A 22,400-nucleotide genomic window follows, 5' to 3' on the forward strand; every position below is an offset into this window, starting at 1 on the left:
AAACAAAGATGCCTCAGTCTGAATCAAACCAAATAAGGGTCCGACTTCTACATAGTCGTCCTTTGTAGCCAGAATGATCCTTTTAATTAAAAAATGAAAGTTAAATCTAACTGGATGTCGTTGTGAATGGAGACACTCCAGTCTGAACAGTTTTATTTTTAGTAGAGGTCGTGTTGCCTTCACTGTATTGGGTAATATCAGTGGGTGGGATTTCCTCGTGAAGAGGGTGGGTAGAGCCAGAGATGCAGGCAAGAAAAGCCCACTTTACGAGCTTTACGCACGGGGCGGGCCCTTCATTCATCCAAGTTGGGGGTGTAGGCCACTCAGTCAAAGACAATCAAAGATGTTTGAGTTTCCATGCGCGGTGACCACGGAGGTAAAGCGCAGAGCAACACTACCCCTCCTCCAGCCTCGGCTCTACAGGGGTTTTTAAGTCACATTTGAGCAAAAGAAGCCTTTCTGTTTCGAAAAACAAAGCGGTCATGCGATGTGATTTCTTTCTGCTGGAGGAAAGAAGGAAAAACTAGAATCGACCTGTTGGCGATGATGGATTACTCGAAGGCGCAAATGGTGAGTGTCGACGGCTAGCACTCGTGTTTGTTACAGTAACAAAGCGAATCACTGTTAATGAAGACATTAGCTGTTTCACTCAAACCATCAGTTTAAATCATTAACTATAAATAACAAGCGTTTTTTTCGTTAATACACACGTAGTCCTTAAACTTTAATTTTCTGCGAGTTAAAGAAAGTTAATTTCACGTACATTTTACTGAAGAAAAATAGAGAGATTTAACTAAAATATCTCAGTAGCCTTTAGCATAGCGGGGACAACGAGTCTAATGCGAAACAGTGGTTTTCTGCTCCGTATTTAGCCAGCTTTAATGCAGGCCTGTTTTTCTGTTAATAATTGTCTCCAGCCATTAGGCTGTTTGCCCGTTTGATTCTCAGTTATCTGCCTCCTGTGGCCCCCACTGCCTCTGCTAACCGTGTTTCAAAATAACTCCTATTTAATAGTTAAACTTCAAAAATGTATAACTTTATCAACACAGCACGTTCAGCATTTCTACAGCATGTTGGCAAGGTTAGTTTGCCTCTTTTATTTCTGTTTTCTGTGTTAAATTGAGTTTAGTTGACCATCAAATAAAGTGTAGTAACATCTTAAATTTCTGACTTTGAATTTGTCTTTTAATTTTATTTTCTTTCCCTGTTCTTAGTCAAGCTTATCTGAGGAGGGCAGTTCAGCTAGCAGTCCACAGTTTGGTCCCTCAGGGGTAAAGCTGGAGGCCGTGATGGAGCACCTACAGAGACAACAAGGAGCCAAACTGGACATGAACGTGCAGGAGAAACATCTCCAGGCCCAGCTCCTGTTTGCCCAGTATGCTGCTGCCGCAGCCAGGGCCTCTGGATCCAGACCAGAATCCGCACTGTTCAGCCAAGCAGACGGGCAGACTTATCAAGCAGCTCAGCAAGCTTTCAACAGCTATCTCAGCAGAACAAATCCAGATGAGGAGGATGAAAACTCAGACGAGGAGGAGCAGGAAATGGGGGAGCATGAAGAGAATGATGAGGTGGACGAAGAAGACAGGGAAGATGAGGAGGAAGAGAGTGGGCCTCTTCAGCAGGCAAAGAAGCCGAAGCTTCATCTGGCTGCAGGCTTCCCCTTCCCTCCTTATTCTACACCTCAGGCTTCAGCTGTGAAGACAGCAGTTGAATCTCCTCCTTCGACCATAAAACAGAAGCAGGAGGATAAGGAGGTGCTGTCTCCTGCAGGCCAACAAGCCTTCGCATCACCTAACGGCTTCTCGGATTGGGGCTTGGAGGAATCGTTCAGACAGGTGGGTCAAGAGAAAGAGATGCAACAATACACCCACGATACGGGTGTCATGAAACAGTTTAGTTCTTTTTTTTTTACATTTATTTATAGAGAAATGAATCAATTGATGATGAAATACGATTTTTGTTTCAAATCACTGACCAAGATGAAAATTGTAAATATTTTTCCTTAGGAATAAGGGTAATTCTTTTACATTTTGAGATCTAACAGTCATGTGTAGTGGACAAAATATGCCAAAAACAGAGACACAGATGGCCTAGCATGCCATTCCTTGCTCTTTTATCCCTGTTTCCAACCCTATTAATAGTCCTAATCGATGAAATCAGGCATAGACTTAAAAAAATCAGAGCACCCCTTGTTAGTTAAAAAGGTATTTTATTTATATTTTGGTTGATAATAAAATATCATGTCAGTTTTTATTATATTTTAGGTTTTGTAACACCACTAAAAGTTGGTGTTTTTTGCCCTTAATTGCACACCCAATGCCTTTTTTGTTGGCATCAGGCCAAAAATACGTATAGTTCCAAAATAACCACTTTTCAGAGAATGAGAAAAACCCTTTATTTTTCAGTTAATTTAACACAGATTGGTCATAGTCAGTATCTTTCTGAAATTTGTTTTGCTTTAAGATTAGTAAGAACACACTAACAGATGTAGAGGGTGACCAATAACACTAATTTTTGTGTTTTATTTTGTTTTGTTTTTTCAAATTGAGATATGATGTTTTGGCCCAACGCCAACATTTTGTGAATCATTAGTCCACTCTTAGACTAGGCCTGTTTCAGTAAGAGACTTAAAGTTTGTGTTCATCTTTCCCCCCTTGTGGATGAAGTGGTACCTCCAGTTATTTTGATAAATTTGCCCTTTACTTGTAAGCGGTATTTTCCGAAATTAAAATAATGATACATAATTAGCCAGCCATGTATGTTCATATATTGATATTACTATCCATCAGACCTATCGGCAGACCTATTCGAATGATGGCTCATTTGGCTTTACTGGGCACTTTCTAGCCACTCTGCATTCCTCTTACTGTCAATTGTTGACTTCTTCTTCTGGCTGAGAGTCAGAATCGCCCCTGCCCGGTCCGCCTCCTGTTTTTTTTTTCTTCTCACAAGTCAAGTAAAAAGAATTGTGTCCCTTTTGGCAGGATGCCCATACTTGATAGAATTTAATTACCGAGTCAGGCCAGAGATCTCTCCTCCTGCTATACCTCACTTCATGTCTCGCGCTTTAAGAAAACACAGTCTTACCACCACCAGCCGAGCTAATTGGTCTTGGCCCCGGTCCAATACCAAGTGTTCAAAGTGGCCAGTTCAGACCTGACAGACGTGGGGTTGAAATGAGAGCAGAGGATTAATGAAATGGCCACAAGTGTTGGCTTTTACTGTAAAGAAGTGCTGTGAGACTTTTTTGGTACTGTGTGAACCAAATTTCCTTCAGTGTGACATCCAGCAGATATGGTTGAAGACTTAGAGGGATCCCTTGTGTTTTTCCCCTTTTTTACAGGGACCAATCTGATTGGCTCTTCTGTGTGTATGTTTCCCTCGAAAAGGCCCCACTTCAGTACAATACATTATGATTAATGAGGCCTGTGGGCAGAGGGACAGCTGGGTTAGTGCCTCACAGCATACCAGCAAATACTCATAAAGCTGACTGAAACTGTAGTTTTATAGAAGCAGATAGGGCTCTATTAATTTCATATCAGAATTTTTTGACCATAATTTAGAGGCCTTTAACATCGCTTTCTCTCTGCTGCTCAAATATAGGCAAAATAAACATCTATCAATTTTAAACCCTTATTGGCCTTTTCTCAAACCCCACCAGGCTCTGAAAACTCACTGCTGATGTAGCTTTAGCTCACTGGATAGCTTGCATAATTTAGTGGTAGCTTAGCAACACTAAATGGCAGCTTAATTCAGCTGCAAGCAATCAATACATTATATGACCACTGCAGTGAGAACACATTTCCTGTTCCTAGAACAAAACAACCCAGGAACAATGGAGGGCATTTCTTCTGTTTTAGCTAAAGCACATTCTTGAGTTGTGTTGCTCAAGTTTGTAGAAATACTGGCATGGACATGTATGAAACTAAACTGTATGTGTGTAGAGAGTTTAGGATGCAGTTCTGTTACTTGAGGCACAGAGAGCATGTCAGAACAAAAGAATATGAGGCGTTTGCTATGACCCATTTCTTGAAAGAGTCTTATATGTGGCAAGATCAGGCTAAGGTAATGTTTAAATAACTAAATTGTAGAAAGGTCTATCTGATTGTAGTTTCGTCCAAAACACTCACTTTATTGATAAAGAACATTTACAATGTATGGCAAAGGGGCTCCTACAGGAAAATAAAAAAGCAGGCGTGTGCCAACCTTATGAAAATACTGTAAAACACAAAATGGCACTGGAAATTAGTTGGAAAGGGAAAAATAAATACAGAGAGAGACTCAAATCCTGATATAGCTCCTCCTGCTAACTTATTTGTAAAGACATCAATAAAAATTGTAGGTTAGGTAAAATTTTAATGCAGCCTGAAGACAGGTGCATACTTAACCCTTGTGTCAGAACTTAACTACAAAAACCACCTTAAATGATCTACTATCAAATAGATCAGTGATACTCAACGCATGGCTCTTGAGCCACATGTGGCTCTTTAGTGATGATTTGTGGCTCTATTATGTCTTAATTTGAAATATTCCTTCATAAAACCTTTAAAAAGGGAGATTATGACCTCAGAAATTATCCTTTGCAAGTCACATTAATCAGTTTGAATCCCCACATTATTACATTTGGCTTTAATTTTCAACCTTTATTTTTTGTCTGTATATTTCCATTGCTCTTATTTGCAATTTTTTGCCATTTTTTTCAATTTGTTGCCACTTTAAATCAATTTTTTACTGCTTTAAGCCCACTTTTGCCAATTTTTTTTGCCCATTTTTACTACTTCTATCCCATTTTTGCCATTTTTTTACCTCTTTTATCCTGCTTTTTGCTATTTGCAATTTTTTCCCTTTAATGCCACTTTTCACCCATTTAAGCTGCAGTTTGCCATTAAATGCCAATGTTTTCAGCATTCTTGCCACTCTTTGCTGCTTTTTGACCCACATTCAAACATTTTTGCCCATTTAAGTCACCTTTAAAGTCATTTTTTTGCTGTTTTTTGGCCATTTTTTTCCTCAGTAACTCATTTTTCGGTAACCTCTCACCCATTTTTGCCATATTCTGCTTGTTCTCCCTGTTTTTTTCTTACTGAAATGCAAAGTTTTCCATAGCTTAATGACAACTCTCTGCACATTTTGTTTATTTTCTGGCTATATGGTTGTCTTTTGCAAAAAAAACAAAAACAAAATACATCAACAATTCTGCATTAATTTAGGTAATAATAATAAATATAATCAAAATAATAATAATAATAATATATTTTATTTATAAGGTCACTTTACAGATAAAACCTAGCACAATAAAAACAATAAATAAAAGCAAACACAGTATAAAATTGGACAAAGAGATTACAAAGAATAGAAAATGATAATACAAGTTGGATTCAGTTAAAAGAAACAACTGCAGAAATGTTATGTAAATAAGAGGCTTTCAGTGATTAATTGTAGTCTTTTTGCGCTGACTAGAGTGAAAACACAAATATTAACAAAATTTGAGGGGATTTTTGTTATTCTTAATTGATTTTGGGGGTTGAAGTAAGTTAAAATGCTTTCTTTTGGGAGAATAATGAGTAATAGTTAAATCATAGAAGAAGGAGAGTATTCAGAACAAAAGATAACACAAGGGTTAAACTTGCTGTCAAATGTACCTTAAATGTATTCTCCTTTAAGCACTAATATGAGGATTAAATCCTGACTATTTTTGTTTTACGTGTCCGTCTAATATGCATGCTAGCAAACAAGTTTAAAATGAAATCTTATTCAAGTTAAAGGTGGCTGAGTGACAATGTTGTGATGGTATACTTTTTGTCCCTCTTCTTACAGCACCATTTTCCCTTCTTCTTTCCCCAATCAAACAATAAAGACCCAGGCCCACTGTGTCAGGCTCCCCATTGTTCTCCTTTTGTGTACAGTACTACTGTACACCCTTTAATGCGACATGGGCAGGGATGAGGAGCCCCAGCATTGTCCGCAGGCCCAGCTCAAAGCATAGCAGGGGGTCAGATAAATGATCTTGACTTGTTCGGGTGACTTAAGGCTCAATAATTTGATTTGGATTAAAATTTTGTCCCCCCCTGCAGTTGCATTGAAATATGAAGAGGGTTAAGTTTTCACTGTGACTCTGCTTGAGCGGCTGGATTACTTTAATGAAGCTCATTATGGAAAGGAACTTTCTGGTTAGTGTTGGTGTAAATGTTTGAGTCATGTAAATGAGATGTTTTTATTCTTAAGACATACTTTTACATGGGTATACACTATATTTGTAATTTAAATATGTTAATCTCAAAGCATTATTAAAGCGAGCCTTTTTTATGAAACAAAAGAAACCTTTTCCTGACCTACATAGCAAATGCTATCAGGATTCCCACGGCTGCATGTGTGAAAACTCTGTGAGCAATTAACTGAAAGCTCTTTGTTAATAGATCCGCAGTAGGTCTCACTTGCTCATCAATAAGAGGGGGAAGGGTTTTATTTCCATTTGATGGTGAAAGGACTTGGATGTTTATCTACCTCCACATCAATAAGCTTCTGGTGGGGGAGTAGAAGAGGTCCTTTATTAGAAATTCTCGGCTGAGGCTAGCAGATGTGACATGGCTCAGTCACCACAGGGGCACAGTCTTTACTTCAAAGTGGATACATACAGTTACAGCTTTTATTTGATATTTAAAGGGGAGAAAGATTTTTTTTACTTCTTGGAGAGGAGCTGGTGTTTGTGAGGGTCCGTTTAAAGGTTGATTTACAACCATGAAGATGTATTAACAGGAGGCATTTTATCTCTGCAGTGTGAACTGCATAAAAACATCACAGAGTAGCTAAAGTTCATGAAAGATGAAAACTACTGTTTGATTTGAAGAAATATGTCATTATAGGATAACTTTGTCCCCATTGTCTTTAGGTTAAGTGAAACTAGGCAAGCATATGAGCTTAAAAAGAGTATAAACCATTGATTCAATTGGCTTAAAGTAATTAGTTTAGTTAGCATAAATTGTTGACTAAAAGAAATGCATAAATGGATAAATATGGCTATGGCTTAACTTAAAAGCATGGTCAAAATATCTTTCTAAAAGCAATAGATAAACTGTAAAGTAAGCAGGGCAAAAGTTTGGAAAAAGGTTACTAAAGGTTTGCTAAATTTGTTGGTGAATGTTGAGCAACAATGTTAAGTTAAAAAATGAAATTGGTAAGAATATTAATGATAGAGAAATGGTTAAATGGCAGAATGGGTGAACTAGATATTTCTGGCCAAAACCTTGTATTTCCACATTTTTTTCCTTTTCATAAATCACTGCTATTGGTCACCCTTTACATCTATCAGTTGAATTTTACAAATTTAAAACAATAAACAACTTTAAAAAGATGCAGATTATGAACATTCAGTGTTAAATTATTTGACAAATACTTAATTCTTTTCATTCCCTGAAACGTGGTGATTTTGAAGGTATGAGGTTTTTGCCTGACCTCAGCGATATGATCGATACCCCCAGTGTGTTGGATAGAGCAGAGTAAAGGGAAAAAAGGCAACACAAACTTAAGTATCGCAGCAAGCTATTGTTGTCAGATGGGGCCCCATCAGGGAGGTGTCCTACTGTCATTGCAAACTTTGTACATTTTTAGCCATTGCTGTAGTTTACAGTTTGGCAGCCTTCAGGGGACCCCTACTGGCCTGGGGCCCCAAGCATAAAGCAATGTATCTGGAGGTATCAATCTACCTATTTACTAAATAATTCTGCAGACTTATTGTCTAAAGGGTCAACAACCCGTAGATCACTATTTTCTGGTAGATCCTTGAGACATTACAAGTAGATCTTTAACTTCCGATGCTTGTTAAATTCTAAGTTTGGAGTCTTTTGTTTTTCAGTATGAGGGAGCTTGACTGTTAAAGTTATGTGTTTTAATTCCTCCCCTTTTCTCATTTTGTTAGACTGAAGATGGTGTATGTTAATTTAAATGTGGGTAAAATTAAATAATACCCATTGAAAAATCCATCTATGATAGATGGATAGAAGGTAGCTAACTTTGTTGACTTAAAATAAGACATACCTGGTTAAAATACAATCATTTATTTAAATTTATTTAACCAGGAAAACCTCACTGAAATTAAGAATCTCATTTACAAGAGTTTCTTGGTCATGGTCAAGTTAAGATTAATTTAAGTTTAGGTAAAGGTTCAATGAGTGAGATGTGTATGATCAGTAATGTAGCTAAGGTTGAATCTGGCAATTCACTGGTAAAAGTTTGGAAAGGTTGAACCAGAAAGATAACATAAATTGACAGTGGTTGAGCTATCTTTTAAAAGGAGGCGTATATTTTAGATAGTTGTTTGAAATAGATACCTTAATTATTAACTAGATGTTTTCTTTATTTGTTGGCTTAAAGCTAGAGAAAAATAGTCAAAATACTCATAAAGTAATGGTAAATGGTAATAACATTAAAGTGAAGGAAATGGGTGAATGGGTCAGCTAGAAAGTTTTTGTAAAATAACTTGATGTTATCTTAACTTGTTCACTAAAGAGACAAGTGTCAAATATTTATACAGTTGAACTGAGCTTTGACAGAATAATTGGCAAAAGTTTGGTATATCAACATGAAACTAATGGTTGGATAATAAGCTAAATGTGTGGGTAGGACAGCTTAAAGTTAGCTTAATTGTAGGCCCTATAGTCATATAAAGGATACACTTAAAGTTGGTTTGAATGAAATATATTAGAATTTCTGTATTTTTCCTTATTACACTATGATACATGTAATTTCTGATTAAAGTACAGTCTGAGCCAATGATTTCATCCAATAAATGTGCTGTTAGCATATATTTGCATTTTTTTGGTACATGTGCTGAAAAAAAAAATCTTCACTAGATTCACTTTAAAACTATCTAATTACTGCAGTTGAGTTTATGATTTATTTTTATTTGCTTCTTGTCTTCTCACTCCTGTGTGCCTTCTGAGTTGACACAAGGCTTTTCAGTTTCGTGCCCTTATATGGTCATGAAAGCAGCATTTCTCTATGCTAGTGCTTCCAGCTTCATTAATTTATGAACAGTGGTATGAAAAATTCTGCAGTTTCAGAAAGTGTCATGGATCTCATGTGGGATTGTTGTTGTAGGACTGTTGTTCTGTGTCAGGTTGTTCCACCTAACACAAAGTGTACTCATTCACATGTGACTGAAAAGGATCTATAATCCATTTCACTCAGCCATGAGAGTCAGCTGAAGTTAAATGGGTAAGAACCATCTGTTTTAACCTCTACATTTCAAAATAAAGTTCCCATGATAACAGCTGCACCATCCTGGCATTAAAGAAACATTTGTTTATTTTAAAGATTTAAACCATAAAATCACGCCAAAGTATTCTAATTGGAATTTCTCATAATCAAAATGTCATTTTTAAAGAGGAAATATTATGCAAAAATCACTTCTCAGGCTTTTCTAATAAAATGTGTGCCCCTGGCATGTCCACAATCTCCTCAAATACCAGAAAAATCCATTCCCTCCCACCCTCTCTTTCTCCGCCTTTCAGAAAATGTGTGCTAAAACAAGCCGTTCTCAGATTTTACCCTCATTGTGTCACATGGGAAGTAAGCACCTGCCCCCAGGTTTGGTTGGCCGTCCCCGCTCGTAAGAAAGTTCTGCGCTCCTTTCCTGATCTTCCTCTCAGCTGCCAGCTGAGATGCTGGATAGCTCAGTGGGTTACCCTACTGACTTTTGTCTGGGAGATTGATGGTTCAAATTACAGTCAGGTCCATAATTTTGGATAAAATTGTCTGTAACATTGTAACATCAGGAGTGCCACATCCATTTCCTGAGAGAGGTTTGGTCAGGGGTGGAGTCAGACAGCTCATTACCATTTAAAGCCACGGACACAGAAGTGGCTTGTTCTGAGAAGGGCTGAAACAGAGGGTTTTTTAGACATGCAATTATCCTACATTAGAGTGTTTTTTCAGCAATGAACTTCACAGGCATGTCTTGGGGACCTCTGAGACCAATATAAACTTGTCTTAAAAGGGTAAAATATGTCCCCTTTAAAAGAGTCAATAATCTGTTCATTAACTGGACAGCCATGCCACCTGATATTTTCAGGGTCTGAGAAGCCAAAGTATCAAATTAATTATATTATTTAAATGTACTGAAAATGTATTCAAACAAAATGGAACAAATTTATTAATGCAATGAGCTGATTTTTGTTTTTCTCAAAAGGAAATAATAGATTTAGACACAAAAATATTCTTGTATGTCATCGGCCCCTTAGCAAAATTGTTAAATAGCTAAAAGTAAGCCTAATTTGTTTACTAAATGGTTGAAACAGTGTGTTGCTGCCTGTCTTGGCCAGGTTACCTGGAAAAAATATTTCAGTGAGACTAACTCTTAAACCTTTGGCTTAAAAAAGTAAAAGAAAATGGCAATGGGTTCCACTTACAATTCAGTTTAAGTAAAATAAATTATTATAGTATCTGTGTAAAGTTAGTGGGTAAACAGTTAAATGCATAAGCCTTGCATGTAGTTCAAAGTTAGTCAAGTGGTCAGCTGAACTAATAGATAAATGGTTAATATTCAGACGGTGTGAACTGTTAACCTTGGATGAAGGGAAATGGTTAGAAAAGCTCTGGAAAAATGTAGAGAAATAAAATTGAGGTGAAACTGATTGGGTTATCTTAAATTAATAAATGGTTGACAATGTATGAAACGTAGTAAATTGTTAGTATTTCCAGGAACTGCCTCTACTATACTTTACATTTGCAAAAAAAAACGACTTGAACTTTAAACCTGCAGTCAAATTCTAGTCACGACTCCTTGAACAATATCTATTTTATACTGTTTTTTTTTTTCCAGTCTTTTGAATAATATCTGGTTTAAAATTATTTTAAATGACCTCTGATAGCACTTGGACAACAAAGGATAGGAGACAGTGTGTTTTTCTGTGTCAGCTTTTTCAGTTGGAATGTTTTTATCGTAAACATGAGGACGGTTATTGTTGGAGTGTAGGCTGTCAGATTATGAGTTCCCATCTATTTTTACTGCTCAAAAGATTTTCATGAAGGTCACATACGGCGGTCAAATGCCAAATACTCAGTGAGTAGGAGGGCAGTAAATTAAAATGCAGAAATGCGTTTCAATGTTATAGGGGATGAGAACCAAAAACATTAATGGTGTATTATTTTAATAAGCCACAAGAGAAGTAATTAAAGCATTAGAAATACAAAACCACTTCGTCTTAAAGGGACATGCACTTTAATATAAAACATGAGCATGAACTTGATGCATTCCCCTTTTTCCTTCATGAACTAGAAAAAGAACAAACATTATAAAAGTGAGCGCAACATTTGACAAGCTTTCGCTGGACTCTGAGCTCAGCAATAAGTCTATTTAGACGTCACATTGTAAATACAGATAAAGGAGATACTAATGTAATTGGATTGACGGAGCATTCTTAAGACGAGCAGGACCATGCAGCTCTGGCGGCGCGTTAGCAGGACAATAACCTCTCAGCAGGCGTTTCCACACAGTTGCACACACACTGCCCTTCTCTCACATTTTTAACCTCTAACTGTCATGTTCAGGGGAGGCCTTGGAGGGATAACATGCCCTAATAATGTACCTAATGAGTGACAGGGCCTTTCATAAATCTCCTTTTTACTGTTGCCAGCTTTGAATTGATACTGAAAAATGTGCTTTAATGTGTAAATAACATTAAAGCAGTGAGGGAAACGGGCTCACAGTGACCAGCTGTTCACGCTCTCACTGAGGAGAAAACAGCGGGTTTAGAGGCAGGAGGGGGTGGCCAGAGTCATGAGGAAAAATGGCAACAGCAGAGACCAGCTCTGATTGGATTGTTTTCTCAAGGCACATGCTTTTATGGGAGAATTTTATTTTGAATAACTTGAAAAACTCCTGTATCTAAAAGCAAATGTATCTTTAGTAAGTTTCTCTGTAGTATGACCCCTTATTTTTAGGCAGAAATGCAGTTTTTTTAAAATAACTTTAAAGGTTGAAGTCATGATGCCAAGCTGTCTCCTTTTAACCTTAAGTTTACAGGCGACCGTGGCTGATATAGAGGACAAACTATTCACTGATCCATTTTCTTTTTTCAGAGAGGAGGTGCCATCTGGGCTGAGGACAGTGATGGAGGAAAAGTAAGAGGAGAACCATCCAGGGACTTTGCCAAGGTGACTTGTTTTTAAAGATTTATGTTCACTATAAAGAATTTTGCAATTTGGCTGATTATCTTTTCTTTTAAACTTGCAGCTTTATGAGCTGGATAATGACCCGCAACGGAGGGAATTTCTGGACGAACTTTTTGTCTTTATGCAAAAAAGAGGTGAGATTAAGAACTAGAAACTTTATTTATTTGCCCTTATATTAATTTCCCCCTACCTTCTTTATCTATTTAGGTTATTATGGATTCTTGTTGGCATAAAATCAGCAGAGTCAAGGCACACAATGTGTTTTGCAGACAGGCTATTCTTTTCCTTTGGACAGATTTTGTCTGGGATTGTCTTGTAGTCCATATTTTATGATGCAAGTTATTGCTACAACTAATTGTATTATAGTAATAATAATAATAGGTGAGCTGAATAGTGCCTGCATATATATTCAGCCCTTTTTTTTCTTTGAAGGATTACAAGAAAAACATGTACTTTCTCGTCCTTGAATGCCTCTCTGTTATTTCATTAACTAACTTTGTCATAGGTATTTGTTGGAAAATATTTTGACTCTTAGGTTACACTGCTGCATGTAGAAACAATTTTAGAATGGCTTCTTGACAAAGAAATATTTACAATATTAGATTAGATTACAAAACTAGAATATAAGATCACAGAATTTAATGGTGATGAGCAGATAAAATCAATTGAGAATCAGAGTCGGGGGGTTTTTTGCCAAGTACATTTCAAATACATGAAATTTGACTTGCTGTTTGGTGCAAAACAAAAACATAGAAGAAGAATGAAAATATTAAGAGGCTAGAAACTCAAATAGATTATTACAGAAAATAAAGTGAAAATGTTAAATTTTAATATACAATAAAAACATCATAGAAGTATGTAAAAAGATGCAATAAGGAGAAACTTTTCATATATGCAGGCATTCAAACAGTAGTTCATTAATGTGTAGAGTTCATTAATGTGGCACATACAATCAAAATAAAAACAAAAACTAAAGTAATTAAATAAATTCATGATAATGTAATTGTATTATTTAAATATGAAGTATAGAATAAAATAAGTGACATATTTTGTACAATTAAAATGATAATAGTATAACAATGATAATCATTAAAAAAATAATAAAGTCATAGACATGCAGTGATTTTGTCTACTGGGTCTTTGGTTCAGTGAGAGTCTGTTGGGGGAGGCAGGAGGAGCGATTTACTGTTCATTAGACCGACAGCAGATAGAGAAACTGTTCTTGTGGAAGGAAGTTTTGGTCTTGATGGACCTCAATCTCCTGCCAGAGGGGAGGACCTTAAAAAAGTCCATGAGGGGGACAAGAGGGGGTCAGCTGCAATTTGGTGAGAGGCAACTGGCTGCAGAACTCTTATCTTGGGGCATTTTGGGCTCATCTGTTGCAGACCTCTATAATGGGGTGACCTCGACCTTGGGGCTGGAAGAAATGTCCTAACCTTTCTAAGGTTTTTCCTAAAAATGTACGCAGGAAAACAGAAATAACTCGGATAAAACTGATCAAAAACCTAAAAAAAAAACAAAAAAAATACACAGAAAGAAATCTCTTGTAAACATATTGTACCTGTATATTGTAAATATTTTCACGAAGCAAGCTTCGTTGTTACCCTAATACTATTTTGTTTTAGCTCTAGAGGTCAATTCAGGCCTTTCAAATATCAAAAATCCTGGATAAAAACGTGAAATAGTTCAACCACAGTCTTTACATTTGTTTGTCTCTACTGTAAACCTCAGCATACAACAATCTTAACACCTATGTGTCATGAATGTACCATGCCACATGTCCGTGTTGTGTGTTGATCTTAATCACGAAGTAATCTTATTGCTCAAAGTAGCCTTTTTCCCCTCTTTCCTTAATTACGGTACCTCTACTCCAAATGGGGATTAGATGGGTGAGCTGTCAGCCCTTGGATTGGCAGCCACTGCTGGCTCTACAACCCCCCCCCCCCCCCAAAAAAAAATCAATTCAGCAACAGAGTCCCACCCAACCCCCATCCATCTGAAATGAGCTTCGTTAGAGAGCTACATAGGTGTTATGGCTTAGCATGTATAATCCAACTCTGAACTCAAGCCTTTTGGTGTGTCACCATCAACCTGCCCTACCTCCTTGCCTCCTGTCCTTTAAAGTAATTTCATTGGACCTCTCCTTCATGCCAATTTTTCAAGAGCTCAAAGAAAAATACATTTTGTATGTGCATTTTCCCCTTCATTCTTTTAGGAACTCCCGTGAATCGTATTCCCATCATGGCCAAGCAGGTGCTGGACCTATACCGACTCTATAAGCTTGTGACGGAGAAGGGTGGCCTGGTGGAGGTTATAAACAAGAAGATCTGGAGGGAGATCACCAAAGGCCTCAACCTTCCAACATCCATCACTAGCGCAGCCTTCACCCTCCGCACACAGTAGGTGTCTTTCTGATTTTTAACATAAACATCAGAGGATGATGTTTAAAGAGTTTCAGTTCAATGTCTCTTTGAGCCAGTAATAAAGCACAGACCCTGCTTACATCTGTTATCAATATGACAACCCAAGTTATGCAAGTTATCCAAGTCACAGCCCCTGTAAACACACCTGTTCCTACAGGATTAGACTAACCGAGGGTGTCTGACTGCAGACCGTACATTTCTGATGGCCACTCTCACAGATCATTCATCTGAGACATGATATATCTCAGAACAGAACTGCCTTTATATGTCAGTACTACATATTTACAAGTTTAGATTAAAAAAAAAAAAAATCAACTGTATTTATAAAAAAATAATCACAGTTACATTAATGAAACAACCACAGTGCAGACATTACAGACAAAGCAACATTTCATATATAAAAAAAGAGAGAAAATGGTCAGAGGTCTAATGCAGGATTAAATTATGCAGAGATCTGTTTTAGAAGTAGATACATAAACAGTGGCCCGCTTTAGCTTTGTTAACATTAGCTAAAGCTAACATGGCTACACTAGCTAGTAGCTACATAGTTACTTTACTACAAAAGCCAATGTAGCTAGGTTAGTTTTAGAAACTTGACCTTTAAAAACAGGAGCTTTAGCTAACATAACTACGTACCTTATATAGCTGATTCAGGGCTTAGCTTAAGCTATGTTAGCTATGTTTGCTATGTAGCTATATTTGCTGTGTAGCTCCATTTGCTACATAGCACTAGTATCTACATAACTCACACAGCCTACAGAGCTCTGTAAGCTACACTGACTGTGCTGGGATTTTTTTATGGACCTTTGTCCCTGTAAGCAGACAGTTTACTCAACTTCAGATGGAAATTTGCTGGTGAGCTAAATCTGGTACAAATCATCTTTTCTCTTCTAGAGATTATTGTTATTTCTGAAAGCTAATGCAATACAGCAAACACTGATTTTAAGGATAACCAAATTCAGGCACTTTTTGTTTAGTTATTTAGTTTAAAAGCTTTTAATAAAAGCATTCAAATGGATGCTTTACGGTTTGATCTTTCCAGTCCATGTTTAATACTGTGCCCATTTGAACTTAATGGTGTGGTTTATCTTTTCCTGACAGGTACATGAAATACCTGTACTCGTTTGAATGTGAGAAGAAGGGGCTGAGTTCTCCAGGTGAGCTGCAGGCCGCCATTGACAGCAACCGTAGGGAAGGCAGACGTCCAAGCTACACCAGTAGTCTGTACCGCTACGCCCCCTCCCCAAGCTCTGCCCCACACCCCCTCCTCTCCTCACCCACCATGCACACTACCCCGACTGGGCACAACGGTCTGACAGCATCTGGTAGCCCAAACCTGAAGAGAAGCGCAGGTATGACTGAGTGTGGTGAGCTAAATTTTATAAGAATGGTGTCATTGACCTTTTTTATTTTTTAACTCATCCTCCAGGACAAAACCTGCTTCAGGGATTTATTCATTAAGATGTTTTTAATTATTATGATTAAAATAATATTTAATTATTTTTCCTTTAGAGGCAGCATCAAATATTCTAGGATCACCTTGATATTTAGAAGGCTTGTTTTAGGCTTAATTCTGTTCACATTAGGAACTTAATTTGAGTAGCAACTTCAGTGAAAAGTATATACAGTCATACTACATACACATAGCACAGCTGTCATACAGCTATCAACAATGATTAAACAAACAGTCCCAAACATCAAAGAAAAGATTTCAGAATTCACAAAGAACACTTTCAGTGGTTTGATTCTGTTTAAAGAGTGAGCAAAGTCACAAAGTCATCAACAGATGGCCTGCTGTACTCAAAAACGGCACAGTCAAAGTTGTCTTCCTTTCATTACATTTCGGCAAAGCATGGTGTGCGTACTGAAAAGACCACTGAAGAAGCAGGAATAGAGAAGAAGGGGAAGCAGAGAGAGGGACAAGAGAAACAACAAAACAAAAAATGAGAGACAAATTTATGGCTGGCACTGCCATCAACGTATCTCCCATTTTCAAGGATATGGCTAGAACATCAATTATAATGGTAGCAATATGAGAAGAATTAGCAATAATAACCATGACAGATAGAAAATAGAACAATGGAGAATTAACATTAGTAGCTAGGATTATAATGAAATAGAGAGAGAACTATTACTAATAATTATAGCAGTCAAAGAAGCTCTGCTCTTGGATTCAAATGAACTGTTCTTATAGTGATATAAGTAAGAGTGGTGTTAGTAGAACTGAAGCAGTTGAAGGAGGGCAGAATCACAACAGCAAGCCCTCAATGTTGGTGTTAATAGGAACAGAAGCAGTCTTGTAAGCTGATGATTGTAATACTAGCTTAGCAAAAATAATGTTTTTAAAGAGAAAAATGCAAACAATGCATAATAATGAAATTAAAGTCATGCTAGCTGACCAGATCTTAAATTCACTTTAACATTTAACCACACCCACTAGTTCCTGGAAACAAAAATCACAACAGGCCAGCAAACAGGCCACCAGTAGGACCATCACAAATTTATAATAAAAATGATGATGCTGGATGTCAGGCTGCTCAGTTGTAGTAGTTGGAGTCAGGTGGGTCCACGACAGCAGGACGTCTGTACCAAAGATCCAGAGGAATCTACGAGACATGGACACAGTAAAGCTCCCAGGAAGACAAAGTAGAAAACATGACAAGTTAGTTATCAGGATCTAGTCCCAGAATGCAAATGAAGAACAAAAATCAATACTAAAAAGCTATAAACAGTGAGTTTTACTGTCAACTTTGTGTTTAAACACTAATCAACTGGTAAGTAATACCTCAGGAAAGTTTAAGAAATAAGAGCAAGTCACCATGCTTAGCTACAGAAAGTGTGACCCAGCCTGCAGTAACTGCAGCCATCCTGCATTAAGAAGATACATGTGATGTCTAGTGTTGGTCATGATACAGTGTTTCACAGACAGCAGGGTATTTTTTTAGCTTTGACCTGCTACCATTCTATTCAAAGGGTTTTCCTGTGCCCATAATTTACTTTGTCTCTGTGCCATCCTTCTGATTTCATGTCTTCATTAATATTAGTTTCACTTTCACTTCAACCACTCAGATGAGGTGTCTGCTCCTGTCTTACCCAACCGGCTTCCCATGGCTCTGGCACTGCAGCAGCAGCAGCAGCAGCAGCAGCAACTGGCTCAAGCCGCAGCTATAGAGCATCTGAAAGAGAGGAGGGTGCAAGGAGTGGGAGGAGGAGGCGCAGCTGGAGGAGGTGCAGCAGACACTCCAGAGAAGAAAATGATGCAGCTGGCTGAGGAGCAGCAGCGCCTCATGCAACAGGCTCTCCAACAAAACCTGCTGGCTTTAGCCTCTCACTTCAACCCCATGAACCTCAAACTCAACAATGGACATGGTGAGCTGCCTCTTGAATTTTGGTTTTATACATTTGTATCATAACCGATGGACATCATTTCAGGAAATTAAATTTTCTTTTTTTTTCCTAACAGAAAACAAACAGGATTTGTCCCTTAGTATCTCTACTAATGGAGCAGCCAGTATCAGTGTTTCAGTGGAGGTCAATGGCACCATTTACTCAGGTGAGTAATAAGATTTAGATGGAAACAAGGTTCGTTGTAAATCCTACATTTATTGTTTATTTACCTTTCACTTTTTGTAACAGATACTAAAATCTAAATTTATTCAGTTATGTTACAGCTGTAGTACAAGTATCAGAAATTACATACAGTGCAGTGAAAAAGGAATTTGCCCCCCTTTCTGTTTCCTGTTTGTTTGTTTTTTTTGTATATTTATCACACGTATGTTTTGGATCATCAAATCAATTTTAATATCTCACAAAGACAACCCAAGTAAATACAAAATGCCATTTCTAAATGATGATTTTATTTATAAAAAGGAAAAAAATCCAAACCTATCTGGTCCCATGTAAAAAGGCAGTTGCCCCCCTTGCTAAATCATATCTGTGATCAACCACAGTTTGGAAAGCTGAGTTCAGTTTCACTGGCCACACCCAGGCCTGTTTCCCACCAGATCCGTTGAATCAAAAATCACTTAAATAGAACCTGTCAGATAAAGTGAAGTAGGCTACAAGATCTCAAAAAGAATTGAGTCATGCCATGATCTAAAGAAATTCAAGAACAAATGGGAGACAAAGTGACTGAAATCTATCCCGTCAGAAGAGGTTACAAAGCCATTTCCAAGACTTTGGAAGTCCAGCAAACCACGTCCAGAAGGTCACTAAAGAACCCAGAACGACATCCAAAGAACTGCAGGTCTCAATGGCCTCAGTTAAGGTCAGAGTTCATGACTCAGCCATAAGAAAGACACAGGGAAAAAACAGCATCATGGGAGAGCTCCAATGCCAAAACCACTGCTGACAAAAAAGAACACAAAGACTCATCTCACATTTGCCAAGTAACATCCTGATGATCCCCAAGACTTTTGAAGAAATATTCTGTTGACTGACGAGACAAAAGTTGAACTTCCTGGAAGGTGTGCGGCCCATTACATCTGGCATAAAAATAACACGGCATCTGATAAAAAGAACATCATGCCAACAGTCAAACATGGTGATGGCAGTGTGGTGGTCTGGGGCTGCTTTGCTGCTTCAGTAACTGTGCTGTCCCTCATGTCTGTGGGTTGAGCATTGAAGGGTCCCAAAAATTAAAAACATAAAGCCTTGTCAGCAGGAAACAGCAAACCTGATATGCTAGATTGACTCCATCTCCGTTGCATGAATATATTTGACTTTTATCTTGGAAAGCTCCCATAGAAAATGTTTGGGAAGGGCAGGACTGTTATCTTAAAAATCTTCAAAAGGTGATTGGAAGAACGTTCATAATGGGTCAATCAGAGCAGAGCTCAGAGATGAAGCGCTAAGCAACATCATGCCCCCTCCCCTCCAGTTTTTCTGATTGGTTGGAAATCGTGCACACACATCGAGTCAACCACCACCATTAGAACGATGGGGAGAAAAAGTGTAGCTGCAGCTAATCACCCCACAAGCAGCCATTGTATCCAAGCTTTCACACAACAGGAAGATCCCCCTTAACTATCACAAACCCATGCAGAAGCAGGTCAGCAGAAGAGTGAAAAACATCTTTCCCAACATGAAAGCTTTTAGGGTTATCTTTATTCTTTAATTCATACAGAAACGTGATCCAGTTCTGGTAAAACAGAAGCAATGCCAAAGCTATATCTGAGGTATTTAGAGCAGTGGAGGTAGCCATTATGACAACTTTCAGTTCAAACAATTTTATTTGGTAATTTTATTTTAATCTATTATTATGGAACATCATAGATTATGAAGATTTGTCATCACAGCCACTTGAAATGACAGACTGAACTGAAAAGATGGCTCTATCTCTCCAGTAGGCTTTTTAGAACATGGTACAGCACCATGGCACACAAGCTTGATAAAAAAAATCATATATATACAGTGCTTAACAAATTTATTAGACCACCTGTCATATTTGTCTCAGAGACCATCCAGCATCATGAAGTGCTTTAATGCGGACTCTTTCATTCTCCACGTTTTACCATTTTGAACAGGAATGAGGGATTTTAAACTGAATTCACCTTTTTATACCCAAATTTGAGCCAGCTCACTGGACTTCTCTGAGAAGTCAGAAATTAATCAGACATAACATTCAACCACTGTAACTATTTTTTTCTGTTCAGGAATGCAAGTAAATAACTATAATTTGACATATTAAACAAGAAATAATAATGTGCTTTACTATTTTTTCAGTTTTTTTTGTAAATCAGTAAATTTGAAAATTCATGGATAACAATAATAATGATATTTTAACATTAAAAATATCATTTGGGTGAAAGAACTTCTACATATTGGTGTATTAACCATTGCAGAAACATAAAACGTGATTTTGGTTTTACCAGTTTTTACCAGTGCTGTTAATTTAGGGTAGCTGTGACATAAACCTTACTTTGGGTGGTGGTCTAATAAATTTGTTAAGCACTGTATATATAAGGAGCAATTGTGTTAATTGTGTCAGGAGTAGATGGACCCATTGTTTTCTTTAAAACTTTTCAAGGAAGGAAATCATCTTCAGTGTCTTTGCAATATGAGGCCAAATGCGAATGTGTGCAGTGTAGTACTGTATTATTTCACTGTGCATACAAGCACTCATGCAATGAAATTGTCACTTTTAATGGCTCTTAAAATGAGGGCTTGTCCTCAGATATGCCAGGATACTCATATAGGTGCTTTATTATGTGTGCTCTTTTAATTTACAGATATTTCTGATCTTTTTTTTTTAGGAAAGCTGTTTGCCCAAAAGTCCCCTGCTACTGTGGCATCTCAGGCTGTAACAATGGCAGGAACGAGCGGCTTCAGTGCTCTCTCCTCGCACAGTCCCTCCCCTTCATCATCCACCTCTTCAAAGGGACCAAATTAGGGCTTTCTGCTTGTTTCAAGCTGGTTTAAGCAAAATGATGACACCATATACCTCTAATGTCAGAAAGTACTGTATAAATTCCAGGGAATATCGGCTGCAACACATTAAGCATTAATTCTTCCAGCCTTTTTCAATGACCGTAGCAGTAAAATGTGCTTGAACTGACTCCTCAAAGCTTCCAAACACACTTTTTTGTAGACTCAGATCTCAGTTAACCTTAGTGCCTGTTAGAAGCTGGGATGTAGAGGCTTTCATGTCAAAGAGGCGTTGAAGAGTTTGTTTAGAAGTGTCTTTTCAGAGCAGAAACATGCTCAGTAAGAACAAATGCTGTCTCTTTTGGTGTCGAGTACATGTAGAGATAATTTTCAGTTCTGTAGCTGCCTTTCTCATTGCAGAACAGCGCTGTTGCCAAAGTGCAGCTGATGAAGACCAAAAAGCCTTAGCTCAGTGTCACAGCTCATGTCTGTAACTGTTTTGCTGAAGCCATGTTGTACCTCTGTTAACATTTGAGCGAAAGCTCGTTGTTTAATCTTTCAGCTCCATTTTCAGGGATCACAATAACAGAATTTAAAGGAAATATGTTAGATGATTTAGCTTTTTTATTTTTTGCATTGTGTTGTATTTGACGCTTTTATTTAAGATTTTTCAGGGTTACAAAAACATGTCAGCTGTGAATCAAAGGCAAAAATGTGAAAGATGAAGTTTAAGTAGGATGCAAGCCACACAAATGTACCTCAATACTCGGTAAGTTTTTTTTTTCTGTAATTTTTCTGCACTCAGGAATGACTCCTCACTGTTAAACTGTATGTAATAAAATAATGCTGCGTTGTTTATGTAAACACAGAGAATGTACCATTAATGACCTCAAACTTTGGACGTTAAACACTGAAAAAGTGCTACCTCACTCTTCTAGAGAAATATGCAATACTGAATGCAGCGTGTGTTTGTTAAGCCTTCTGTTGAGATATACTGTATGTGGACAATCAAATAGACATATCACTGCAATCATTTCTTTGTAAAAATGTCAGGTTCTTTGTCATATTTCTTGGACATGTGGCTATAAGAAATAAACAAATCTTGTGTGCGGTACAAAATCTATTTCTTTTTATTTATCAACCATCTGCATTTTTACATTGTCTATATCTTTGTTAAAATTCATAATATTAAACAAACTGTTTAGCTCTATTATAACGATTTTAAATATTCTTTTTTGCAGGTTAAATTTGTTTTTTTTTTAACACTTAAGTGGGCTTTCTGAGTTGCATTTAGCTTAAACATGTCCCTAATATTAACGTGTTCATCTGTGGCTGAGTTTAGACTGTTTAATCATGTTCATTGACTTCATGTCAAAAAAAATATGGAAAAAAAAAACGCATTTCAATTTATATTAGTGCTCGCTAAAGTTTAAAAAACCT

The 22,400-nt window shown here is 37.4% G+C and overlaps 1 protein-coding gene across 1 annotated transcript; it reads left to right on the top strand.

Moving 5' to 3' along the window:
- Positions 1-328: 328 nt before the first annotated feature.
- On the top strand, positions 329-22,074 carry LOC121514500 (AT-rich interactive domain-containing protein 3B-like). The gene is made up of 9 exons (XM_041794632.1): positions 329-570; positions 1,215-1,835; positions 12,079-12,153; positions 12,233-12,305; positions 14,387-14,570; positions 15,696-15,946; positions 17,664-17,963; positions 18,058-18,147; positions 20,849-22,074. The coding sequence occupies exons 1-9, from the start codon at positions 544-546 to the stop codon at positions 20,983-20,985; spliced, it is 1,758 nt and encodes a 585-aa protein (XP_041650566.1). The 5' UTR covers positions 329-543; the 3' UTR covers positions 20,986-22,074.
- The last annotated feature ends 326 nt before the right edge of the window (positions 22,075-22,400 follow it).

Source organism: Cheilinus undulatus, linkage group 9 (genome assembly GCF_018320785.1).
Source record: "Cheilinus undulatus linkage group 9, ASM1832078v1, whole genome shotgun sequence".
Lineage (NCBI taxonomy): Eukaryota > Metazoa > Chordata > Actinopteri > Labriformes > Labridae > Cheilinus > Cheilinus undulatus.

Coding starts and splice junctions, on each gene's coding strand:
- LOC121514500 (XM_041794632.1), top strand. CDS start 544: ATGATGGATTACTCGAAGGCGCAAATG. Junction 12,154..12,232: donor CATCCAGGGACTTTGCCAAG/GTGACTTGTTTT, acceptor TTAAACTTGCAG/CTTTATGAGCTGGATAATGA. Junction 18,148..20,848: donor CAATGGCACCATTTACTCAG/GTGAGTAATAAG, acceptor TTTTTTTTTTAG/GAAAGCTGTTTGCCCAAAAG.